Genomic DNA, 12,803 nt, shown 5'->3' on the forward strand with positions numbered 1-12,803 from the left:
TGCAAGCTCTCTGCTGCGAAAAAAAAGTGGGAACAGGAAACAAAAAACTTACGCCAGACTGACGAGGTGACACAAGGCGGGAAGTTCGTGATGTGGCCAGTGTATAGACGTGTGTGCTAGTGAAGTAACGGATAGTTTGGGTTAAACTGCACAATGAAATCCCAAATAAAAGTGTTTCCTTAAGCAGCATGCTTGTGCAGAGCCCTGCCGTAAGCGGGCTGCGAGTACAGAAGCTGGAACAACATGCGTTTTATCAACCACTTTAGTGTCAGCATCGACTATCATGGCCCAGACAATTATATAAACGTAGCCAGATGGCTTAGCTTTATTATATAAAAGGGAATAAAAGGGTCCCCAGAGGACATACTGTTTTATAATATTTGATATCAGATGCATACGACACGAACGTACTTTGGGGTCATTTCAGCGCCTCGTCGAACTTTATGGGAACGCCAAGCTCAAGCAATTACCCTAAATATCACCACTGTTCCACCACCGAGTTTCGCCTCCCCTCAATCTAGCCCACCACTTTTATTCTGATATTTTTTCCTTAAATGCAGTGTTTGCGCAGGTGTGAGTGATTTTGTATTCCAAAGTGCGGCGTAGGAGGCCACTCAATTTGTCAGACTGCGCGGAGCAGGGAGAGCGCGGTAAAAATGTCCGAACGAGACTAATGGGCCTCATTCGCGTGCCGACCGGGAGGGTTCGGGGCACCCTCGGACACGTGCGGGCACTAATTTGTCTGCCCAGCGACGAGCACCGTTGGCGAGGCGAAATGCACTCGCAGTCGTGTGTTCATCCAAAACGGCAAGTGCGCAGAAATGCTCCTGTCTCTTTGAATAATTAACACACGCGTGTTGTGTTGCCGCAGCCTGCAGGAATCATCCATTCCCCGGCTTTTATTTGCCGTCCCTATTTCTGCGTGGATGGCGTGAATGAATGCATGAAATTTCACGCTCACGCTGGTAATTGCGGCTTATTGATAGAAGCAGAATAACATGTCTCAAATGGGGGGGGGGGGGGGGGGGTTAAGAGGGGGGGGGGGGGGGTGGAGGCTTCCCTTATCTTTTTACACACTCAAAAGCAAGGTTCCTCAAGTGCATGAACGCACAAAAACGAACCGCTAGCGTAGGAAAACAAAGTTATTCGGCGTGTTTTTTTGTGTGTGTGGTTGTTATGCCAAAGCTGTTATTCCAGTGGTGTCCCGCAGACGTGTTGACGCTGGGAGAAAGAATGCATTTTTACAGGTACAATGAGTAACTTAAAGTTCGACGTTTAAACAGCTGAAACAAGACTTTGGTCGGGGAGGCGCACCAAAACGTTTTGCTTTCAGCCTAAACAGAAACTCGAGACAGGGGTGTCTTTTCGTATTTCACAAGCGTGCCTACCAGCACAATCATGGTTTCCTACACTGGCAGGGAACTTTTCACTTCAGGACCGTCAAATTTCTCCATTTTAAATCAAATTTATTTCAATAGATTGATGATGGTTTGTTATTATATTGCCGAACACATTTCGAGAACTGCATCTGCGACAACAGCTACAAGAGGTTCGCGGCGAAAAGTAAATTTATCCGATACATGCAGGCTAATGTATTCGCGAACGTTGGCGATAGTGGAATATCACGTGACAGTCAACTTGCAGTACGTAGTCTTATTAAGCTGTCTTTTTTCTTTTGCGCAGCAACGCGACGGTGCGATTCATGCTTGAGAAGCTGCATTCGCTGCTATTCGTGCTGTTGAATACCCGGGGTGCTCAGGGGGTCAGTAATGTGACGGCTCATCTGAACGGTGTGCTCGGCGCGCGCAAAATATAAACGGACGACGGAAAGTTGCAAATGGGGGAGAACATGGGACATCCGCGGCTGGACAGTACAGAGTGTATATCAGGCTTCTTTGAAGCCTTTAGCTAGGTAATATAACAAGATGCATTTCTAACGATAGGAGTGAAAGTCAAGCCTGTTGATTTCTTTGTCTGTCGCGCTTTTTCTGCTCACAACTAGTATGCTCAAAAAGGGGTTAAAATTACTACCCAACGCGTGGAACCGCGGAGACAGCCTTCCACTTAACGTGGAATTTGTCAACCAGACACGGGTCTCAGGTTATAGCTGGTTCTTCACGCGGTCAGCGCGGAGCGGCATTGCGTGATTTGCTCGTCGCAGCAGATGCACTTTGTGTTTCTGAAAGAAGATGCCCGAGCAGCAGGCGACTTTGAAGCTAGCTCGGAATTGCGTTCTTCGCGTCGAGCGTACTTTAGCGGCCGATATGTATTCAACTTGGTAGCAAGCTCCTGCATCGTGTGCGGGCATAGGTTCAGGAACTTGTCGTCTCGCTATTGCAAGCAAGCAAGCGTGCGTGTCAGCCAAACGCCTTCGGCATCGATTAGCCAACTAGTGTATACGCAGCTTCCGGGCACGGACGAGCCCGACATGCGTCTGTAGCGAGGCACGGAGCAGCGCAATACACTTGCTCTTGCTTAAGTAATTTGTAATGGCACTCAACCAAGGCTCCGTTAGCAGCATTGACATTTGAATCTCCCGAGACATGCTGAGAGGGCGGGGAAGAGCTTGTTGCTGGGGTGGACGTAGCCTCTAAAGGAACAGACGGTGTCCCTATTTAAAGGCTTAGCTTATTTAAAGGCTCCATCCAGGAACACACAAGTGAATTCGTCGAAACGTTTATTTGTGAAAGCATTTTGCAGTTTAGCCTGCCTATTCATAATATGACTCTGAGTGTTTAAGGTAAATGTAGAGCCCTAGTTGATTTGCAATAATACAAAACCCTATGCAGCATTTTCGCCCACCACACGACCTATAAGCAGTGCCTCCACACTAGCTTGCGCTGTCTTTTCAGGCTACCGCAGCCTTCAACGTAGCACTTTCATCCATTTCATAGTTAATATCGACTTTTTGTTTATTCACACACAGGTTGTGCGCGTTAGACATGCAAACGATCCTCTAAGTCTAGCACCGCAGTGCGTCGTCATAGCCGACATCAGCAAATCGGCAGGCAGGGAGGACAATGCGTTTCGAACGCAGTTTCCTCGTTAGCAGTGCATGTAAATCGGCCTGGAAAGCTACGAACATGGTCTGCGCACTCTAGACTTTAATCTCTTAAGGTAATTAGACGATGTTCACAAACTCCTTCGATATCCCATGGGCTCATGTAACTGTAGCAAATGCTGGGCCGGTAACTTGCAGGCTGCTTTGCTAGCACTTTGTAGCAACAGTACTCGATTTCCCATTTCAGTGTCTCGACACTCGACATTTCTTTTTCGTTATGGCAAAGTGATTGAGGCGCGGACCACAAATGAGGGTACAGTAGCTGGAGGCCTTAGGGCTCCGACCATCTTCCTTCTTTATGTTTGCATGTATTTTCCTCTACACGTCTCTCGAGGACTGCAGTGTGACCTCAGCCTCTGCTAGCCCCTTCATTATCTGTCGTCGCGGGGAGATCGCGTACGTCAAACAAAAAGATATAAAATAGCTGTGGCCTGATTCATAAAGCTATTTGCTCGGAGAATCTGCTTCCAATTTGCAGGCAGTCTGGCTGCCAGCAAGTCTCTTTTTTTGCCGTAAATGGCTCTCTTGGCGCAACGCAATATCACAGCCCAGCACAAAAAGTGGGGTAGATAGAGAATGTCGTCTCTGTTTGTGTGAAGCTAGAGCTCCCCGGGAATTGATGTTCAGTAGTTCTAAGATGAGGTGCATTTTAGCAAATGGATCGAGCCGTGAACTCTTCCCAATGTCGGGACTTCGGTCTGCGGGTTACGGGTGAAATGCGCGAGCGCACAGTTTCTCACGCCTAGCAAATGAGCGCCACTGCTGCAGTTCTTCGCTAACGCGGCGGCTTCTCCGTGCAGCGCTGTCTCCGCCGCTGTTCTTCAAGGAGGAGCCCCCCGGCTGGGTACCCTTCCTGAACAGCACGGGGGCCGTGGTGCCGTGCTCGGCGGGCGGTTCGCCGCCCCCTACCGTGACGTGGCGCAAGGCCGACGGGGGCGCGCCCGTGGCCGAGCTTCCCGGCCTCCGCCAGCTGCGGCCCGACGGCTCGCTCGTGTTCCCGCCCTTCGGCGTCGACCAGTACCGGCCCGACGTGCACGCCACCAGCTACCGCTGCGAGGCGTCCAACAGCTACGGCATCATCGGCAGCCGGGACGTCCGCGTCACCGCAGGTATGTTCCCAGCACTCCTCGCAACAAGACGCACAACGCGCGGGAAAGTAGCAAACGTCAACTGCGTCGACCACAGGCCAATGCGAACTCTGTCATCGAGACGAGAGCGGTCGTCGCACACCTTGCCGGAGTCACGTTCCGCATAGAATTCTCGTTTCGGCTTTCCATTCAACTGTCACAATTGGGCCCCTGTGCAGTGTTGAGCATGTTTCTATTTCCTGCGCCGTACTCGAGCACGTGGCTCAAACCCTTTTCTGCACTGCTCCTCGTGTCTGGTCTTCATAGATGTGCCCCTGCCAGGCAGTCCCGTTTCCGTGGTCGTTCGCGGGACGGACAGTTAGTCCCGTGGGCGCTATTCTATCCGCAGTCCTCCACCCTTAACAATCAGACGACCTTGAACAGAAAGGCATGAGTGCCATCCGGAATACCCGCTCGGAGTGTGGGGTCGCTCAGCATCAGTCTGAAATTAAGCATTCAGCGGCTGCCTGCAATGAATTTTCAGCTATACTCTTCTATTAATTCGTCCCAGCCAATATGCAAACCTTAACATTTTAGTGATTTAACTTTGAGCTCTACACATTGGCTTCGACGACATATCCTGGCTTTATGTGAGTGTGACGTCCCCGTTAGGATGCCGGGTTATGTCGTCTGCTAGCATACCACACTTCATACTCTCGGGCGGCCATCTCCTCTTGGTTCTGACCTTTGCGCGTGGTCTTAATGCGGATGACTCGAGGAAGAAGTCTGCTGACCATGTAAAGCTGCCTACCACGCAAGCAAACAAGAGCGTGGTGACCCCGTGGTACTCCGGCGTCCTAGCTGCTACGTCGTGACCCGCAGCCGGCGGAGCCGTGGTGGACGATTAAAACGCCCTCGAGAAAATGACGTAGTACCGGCATCACGATCTATGATTCCCTTATTTTTTATACAGAATCGGCGTGGTTCGGCATACTTTATTAGAGGTATTGAATCGGTTCGGTAACCAGCTAATACGAGGTCATTATAGTGTTCAGGATCCTCTTCACCCTGTTGATTTCACACCGGATTTTTATGAAATTTGCGTGGAGTAGCTGGTCTAAATTATTACGTGGCTTCCCACTAGTGCATTTCTAGTAGTTCAGTGGCAGCTCAGGTGCATAAAAAACTAATTTCAACTTTTTTGACAGAGGTAAAAAAGTCCGCGGAAGCTGCAATTGACGAGAGTTTGCGGCCCCTTCTTGTACACCACGCCCCGTTAATTTGAAGCCTGCGTCCAGCTACCAATATGTAGACGTACTAATAACTTCGAATTTAACGTTCATCGTACTGACGTCATATCCAGAAAAGATGAATGCAGTTCTGCATTCCGAGTGACCACAGAGAATACCCGGTTTTGTAAAAATTGCTTCTGTATCAAACTCATTCACAGACTGAACTAGAACTCGCTGCTCGCATGTGGGACACTAACCACGCTAACTTGCATCAAGATCTTAAACTTCGTCGGAATTACGCTCATACGTTTGTTTCCTATATTAAGAATACCACATCTATGTAACACTGAATAAATCAAGCCTGTCTTCATTTCGTCGCTTAGTTCACCGAGAAGCTAGTGCTATGTCTTTGTATATGTGACAATTAGTTTGCTATCACCCGATATTACATAATCACCCTACTTGTTTGCCTTTTTATTAGCCGTATCGTGTAGCCATAAGTATAAGATTCGACGCGCTCAGTTGCCTCACGAACATATTTTTAGGAGCGAAGCACCTTAGGGGCTCGGGCTGTCGGTGTCTCCTGTCGTCACGGTAAATCAAGTTGACTGATTGATTGATTGATTGTGGGGTTTATCGCGCCGACGCAACGCAGGCGATGAGGCGCGCCGTAGTGGAGGGCTCCGGATTAATTTTGACCACCTGTGGATCTTTATCGTGCGCCGAAATCTCGTACACACGGGCGTTTTTGCTTTTCGCCTCCATCAGAAAAGCGGCCGCCGCGGCCGGGAATCGAACCCGCGACCTCGTGCTCAGCAGCGCAACGCCTTAGCCACTGAGCCACCGCGGCGGGTAAATCAAGTTGACAAACGATGGTCAAAATACAAGTGCATAATGGATAAAACCGGTTTATAATAAACTAGCATGATTTAAACTAATTTAAAACACTGGAATAATCACGATTTAATTGCATTAATAACAGGAATTTGTTCAATTTTGTCTCAAAATTGATTTCAAACGCCAGGTTTTCTCCTGTAAAGCATACTTCTTAGCTTGCTGCGGCGTGTGACACGAAGACGTCTTTTATTAATTTCTTCACGTCTTCATTTAATTTTTTAAATCCGGTTCAACGCAAGAAAGGGCTCCCCCTTCTCAGCAAGCGCGTGATTGCTCTTCCCACCTGCGCTTCTCCGGCGCCAAATCAGAGCGCGCCATGTGGCAAGAGAGAGGCAACGGGGTGCATTGGCTATTGGCGGTGAGCGCGACCACGGGTGGCGCTGCGAAGCGCGCCTCCGTGACGTCGGCCTAGGGATTCTCGCATTTGTCGTCTACTTCACTCGGGCTCGCTCTCCCTGCTGTTTCTTTGCGCTCGTTTGACTTTTGATGCTTGTCCGCACCTGATTTTGCGGGTGCGCAACTTTTTATCATAAGAATAGACCTAAAATCGCCTGCAATAGCTCAAGGCGTGATTTAACGCATAGTTTTCCATACCGCTACGGAATAAACATTGCCGGCGTCGCCCCATTTTTTGCGAATCCGGTCTTGTGAGCAGCGCGAAGATCCGGTCCTAGGCGTCGGCTTCTGTTGTAAGCAATATTTCGAACAAAGGGAACAGCCAGCTGCTAGTACACAACAGCGGAAATACAAGACCAAAACAAATTCCAGGCCTTCGCGGCGGTTGGCGTTGGCAGAACGCATTACGATTCCCGGTAATCGCATGTAAGGTAAATAAGTTTTTGCAACCTTGACTAATGCAAGAAAGTATTGTATCACATCACTTTACGTTGTCATGGCATGAAAGTGTGCCGACATGCACTATGGGACACAACTGTAGGCTGAGTCCCAAATAACCTACTGTGTGTATAGGCGGGTGCTGGTTTTATGCAGGCTTCTAACCAGTATGGAGGTTCATTGAGCAAAACGAGCCACGCCTACGGTAAAAATACAAAAACACTATGTTTGTTCGGAGCTGGAGGGATATTTCGTTACATATCCCACAGACAGACATATCTTCTCAATATTCAGACATGCGTTACAGGAAAGCTGCCCTCAAGAGGAGGAGGAGGAGGAGGAGGAGGAGGAGGAGGAGGAGAAACTTTATTTAACCGTAAAATCGAGATGATTAGTGGGCAGGGTCCTCAGTCCAGGACAAGAGAGTAAGATTAATTCTCTTCTTTACGCCTGGAAATAAAAGTTAGAAAACAATGCAGAGCTGCTTGGAAATATCGGTTTCGTTTCTTGTTATATTTGCACGCATACTATTTATTGCGTTCGTTGGCGAGTATATCAAACCTTCAACACCGTAATCATGTCATAATTGTTCGGGTTGAGAGTCAGTTCGCTTTGATAATGATGGTAACGATAGAAATTCGGAGCACAAAAGCCGCCTCCGAGTACTCTGGGCAACATTGTCTGGGGCGCGATCATGGTGGGGTAGCGCAAACCTTCTCACTGTATTTGCATGTGAATAAACAACGCAGGTTTCGGATATGTATAACGACAGCCATAACGACAGCCATAACGACATAATGACAGCCAATTTGTGAAAAAGGGAATGTATGCCATGCAGCCTGAAGAAAATATCCACACGATCTTTGTAAGCCTCCCAAACAACCCCAAACCTATTAATAACACGTTCATGACGGTGCAGAAAAATTATTACGTTGGGCACAGAAAAAAAAAGAAAACATTCATCTGATACAAGTCAACAAAAGAAATAGAAGACAACCACTTTATTTGCTGCTGTGCGATGTGCGAATAGGGGCCCGCTGCTTGGTGCATAGCATTACAGACTGTTTAGTCTCCATAAGAGCATCTCAAAAATACTGTGGACAAGCGTACGCATTTTGAATACTTATCGAGGAGCCCTGAGCGTTGAACCTCGCGAATAAGCTATAAAAGACGAGTTACACCCGATCTTCCGACCGATACTCTGGAGAAAGTTGTTGTCTCTTTCTTCGTGTGTTGCAAACTTGTGGGGGATACAGCTTGAAATTATTCAGATGTCTCAGAAGCCGGCAAAAATTACTGAATTACTAGAAATTCGCTTTTCAATGCACTAAATAACAAAGCGGGCGATTTCTAGCACAGACACTGCTACCCCTCACAAGCGGAGTGTAGCAGACGACAGCGGCGCGAGTCCCTAAGCCGACGTCAGAGCCAGGGGGCGCCACTCAAACATCTCACCGCCAATAGAGACGCTCCTTTCTGCGGCGGACGCTAGCCCCATTAGCTAGAGTGTACTAGAAGTTTTATCTAGTACACTCTACATTAGCAGCGATTTTGCTGCGGGAAACACCGGCGCACACTGCATGCTTCACCCCTCCCCAGGTTTCAGGTTAGTGGAGATGGCCCTGGATTTCTTTTTATTCTATTAGTTGAAACACGCCGAAGGAATGGAATTTTATTACTATCAATATTGCGTCGATAACGAATGTTCTTTTTCCCAGCATAAATTCTAGATACAGACTAAAACGGTTTTGAGAAATAGATATTGAATGCACTGCCAGTCCCCCACACCTCTCTGTGTGTATTCGCCATGTATCTTTGTAAATACGAATACGCACAGTGCGCACTTCGATTGCCCGAAGTACGTGTCACGAACACAGGTTTCCAAGTCGAAGGTCACAAAACATTCACGAGGTTGAACAATAAAAATGCCCGCTATTGTTATATTCCGGGATCTTGTATTTGATTCCCATCCAGTCACAAATTTACCCAATTTTCTTTTCAACACAATTTACTTTTTTCCTCTTCGTGCCAGTGGCCATTTTGTCAGCTGCCATCTCTCGGTTACGACGCGACAGCAAACCAGATACTCGAATTACCGACTCAACTGATCCTTTAGCATTATCAGCCTCGACTTTTGCGGAGTTAACGCTGCAGCTTTGCCGACCACGTAGCGCCGTCACACGAGGTCGACATGGTGAAAAAAAAAAAAAACCCGCGCGCCTTATTGTCGTTGATTGCTGCCTTTTAGCACTTCGATGCATGTTTCGGGATTACTTCACATGCAAAGCGGGTGTAGTGTTGTTGACGCGAGCAATCGCGCTGGGCGCATGCGTCGGTGGGTGCACACCAAACAAAAAAATTACATCTTCCCGTGGGGAACCCTGATGAGGATGCGAAGCATCGTGGCGGTTCCGTGTGGTTCCATTGTGTTGCCGTTATGTTGAGTGATCTGGTTTTTACTAGCGCCAGAGGGAATTCCGCGTCCGGGTCCACACCGGTGGCAAAGGCACGCAAGTGCTGTTGTGTTACGGTGAGTAGGCGGTGGTTCTCGAGGCACCGAAACTCGTCCATCATGTTCTTGCCGATGTTGTCTCTGTGGTAGAATCGGTAGTCTCCGTCAGCTTTGGTGAGGTAAAGGTTGTTGACATTGGTGCACCGGCTGAGAGCAATGTACACGCCCTCCTTTTCGCAGCTTTGTCTTCTCGTTCTTCTTCTTCTTCAGCGGTTCCCCTACGGGAAGATGACGACGGTGGTTGAACGCGAACCTATCTCGTGATGGATTCTTTGGTTGGCCAATCCCTAGGGGCATCCTGCCACAATCAGCATCAGAGGCGCTGCGGACGGGGCTGGTTGAGCTGCAAGGCGCGTGGCGCTTCCCGCCACAGCTTTCCCACGGGAAATTCAGCATCCCCCTCTAAAGTTTTCAGTTCGTCGTTTCCGTTGACGTTCAGCTTCGCGTGCCTTCGTTGTATCAGTAGCTTCTTGACGTAGTTTGAATGAGTCAAGGACATAAGGTGCGTTCGTAGCACTTGCTCCTGTCCCGGATTTGTAGCGTAGTGGGAAGAGCACCGCGTACCTCCCGTTGCGGCCAGAGAGTCGTGGGATCGAAACCGGGCGCCGCTAACTATTTCTTTTTTTTATAGTGTAGTATCGCGGAGCTGTGGGTGTAAGGAGGAGAGTTGCGCATGCGCAGTGAGCGTGTGGACGGCGCCGCCATCAACGACGCAGGACCAGGCGAGCCTTAGAAATGCTCCGCATTTAAAACTATGCCGCCAACGGGAAGTTTTCAGCGCACTGAAACTACCAAGAATTATGCTTGAGCTAGTTTGTTGACAAGATACTATCTGCGTGCTCAGCAAGGATATAAAATTTCGTTGTGGCTTACCAGAATAAGGCATTTCACTGGGGAGTTCGTTATTGAGACGAACTGAATACAAATAGCACGTTAATACGAAACGATGCCAGCAACGCTGATTCAGCCGTAGTAGTCAGGCTCTCCGTCGGCACTCACTCTACTTCTCTTTATCATCATGTGCCTGTTCATGTGTGTGTGTGTGTGGGGGGGGGGGGGGGGGGGGTAATGCTTGGTAGCGCTAGTTTCAAAGGCGCTTGAGGAGGGGAGACGATCGACCCAACGAACCTTCCCCTTTCCTCGGTTCCACCACTGGTTCGACCATCTTCGTTTGCGAGATCGCAACTTCCAACGGCAGCGCGACGTGATAAAGCTCGGCATGCATTGTCTCCAATGCTGAAAATGCTAAGGCTGAAAGTTGGGCTGGTTAGTTGGGGCAGCATCATGACTAACAACCATGAAAATAGCCAATGACAACGTGATGGAACCCTGCAACACATTTTTGAACTTTTTTTTTTGTAAATATTCAGTGCTTGCACAACGTAGCCACCAAACACATGCGGTACTTAGAATAGGTGGTCACAAAATACCTGAGCTCAAAATTACTTCTCTATTTACATCAGACAACTTATAAACGGGTTCAAAAGATTTTTCTCTCAGTCCCAATCTTGGCGTTCTCCGAGCATTCGAATTACGTCATTAGAGGGATGCAGTGGCCATTGGCCGGCGTCCTTTCAGATGCAGGAATGAACACACCCGATGGCCACTTAAAAAAAAAATGCCACAAAAGCAAAGCAGAAACACGAGGTGCATCTGCTGCGACGAGCAAATCACGCGATTCCGCTCCGCCCTTACCGTAACTATAGCTCTGACACGGCTTCCAAGCTCGAAGAAAATAGTGAATGCCTTTATCGGCCATGTTGCAGAGTCCCTTCAAGAAATATGCGATAATTGGCTTACGTTTAAGCGGGTGTGCTACCCATATTTCTTAACTTTTTTTTTTTGTGCTTGTTACAAATGAAGCCGTAAATGAGACCTGTCAAAATGGTCTCACACCGCCGCCGATGATCGGGAGTTGCGTGCAAAAGCGCTTTATGCGATTGCGCATTAACGCGACGTCACCGGCGGAAATTCCTCCGCGAATCTTCACATGCCACTCCGCTGAGCTGGCTACAAGAATTGCGGCTAGCGCGGCCATGCTGGGTACTGGAGATTTCTTTCACTTACCGCGTATACGATACCCTCAGCCGTAGCAATTGCGCTCGTAGAATTGGCTTAGTACGCGCGTGTGCACTGTTTTCGAGTCGAGAACCCAATCCTCTGGTGAGTGGGGACGAGAGCTGGCTATGCAGTTATTTCCGGAGCCGTGACTTGCACCATGTGCAGGTATGCACGGCGATGCGCTGATCACTCCATCCCATTTAATAATTATACCTATACTTCTACTACTACTATTACTACTACTGCTACTACTACTACTACTACTACTACTACTACTACTGAATGCGCATTGTGTTATCGTGCGCATGCAAGTGCCAAACGAACAGGCTTAGTGTCCTTGAAGTCATAACTCCATGAATACACGAGGGAGCTCAAGATGAAAAAAAAAGCGCCATGTCCGCGAGGGACCGCAGTTCCTAACCACACGGAGTGAAGGACACTCGGGTGCAAAAAAAAAAAAAAAAACAATACAGGAATAAGAAAGGCAGCATGATCGCGGGCTTCTTGTGGGGCACATCATGGCGGGATTTCGGCGCATACTGAGATGAGCGAAGATGTGCCGCATCGCCGATTTGCCGGACGAAGTTTCAACGCCATTTTGAAAGTGCAAACACTTGCCTGCAGAAATTTCGTACGCATATTTGTTACACGTGGGAATTTATTACAATGAGTTATGAAATTACATTCAGAGTTGCTGGGACACCGGAATGGTTTTTGGACAGGTTCTATCTACGAGCTGCGGTATACCTTTTCAGCAATACTTAAATCTTACGACAGCCTTCGTATATCTGCTTCTACGAATAAAAACATACACGCAGAGGTTTTCGGAAGTACCGTATGCAACTCCATCCGCAGCCTTTTGTCAAGCACCCACCTTCACTCAATTGTGTGGGAGAGGCAGGTGAAGAAATTGCGTGTTAGACCGGCCACGCGATGCCATGCACGCGCTCAGGAAGTTCCTGAGCGATACTCACAAATGCGTTAGCAGCATTTCATCGTCACGTAATCTGGTCCGTGCGTATGCAGCGCGCCAAGTATAGAATGCAGGCGCCGCATGCTCGCAGCAGGTCTCAAAGATTACCTCAGCCTCAAAACCTCCCTTGCTTCGCGGGCACTCAGACGTCACTGGACTGGCCTTG

General features: G+C 48.6%; 1 protein-coding gene across 1 annotated transcript in view; it reads left to right on the top strand.

The window, feature by feature from the left end:
- LOC144162659 (cell adhesion molecule Dscam1-like) overlaps positions 1-12,803 on the top strand; it is an 809,120-nt gene that overhangs the window by 237,621 nt on the left and 558,696 nt on the right. The window contains exon 2 of the mRNA XM_077693289.1: positions 3,862-4,170. Coding sequence (XP_077549415.1) covers positions 3,862-4,170 — 309 coding nt within the window. The remainder of the gene's footprint in view (positions 1-3,861; positions 4,171-12,803) is intronic.

This window comes from Haemaphysalis longicornis, unplaced genomic scaffold (assembly GCF_048455015.1).
Source record: "Haemaphysalis longicornis isolate Haplotype H1 unplaced genomic scaffold, Haemaphysalis longicornis Haplotype H1 scaffold_1, whole genome shotgun sequence".
In the NCBI taxonomy this organism is placed as follows: Eukaryota; Metazoa; Arthropoda; class Arachnida; order Ixodida; family Ixodidae; genus Haemaphysalis; species Haemaphysalis longicornis.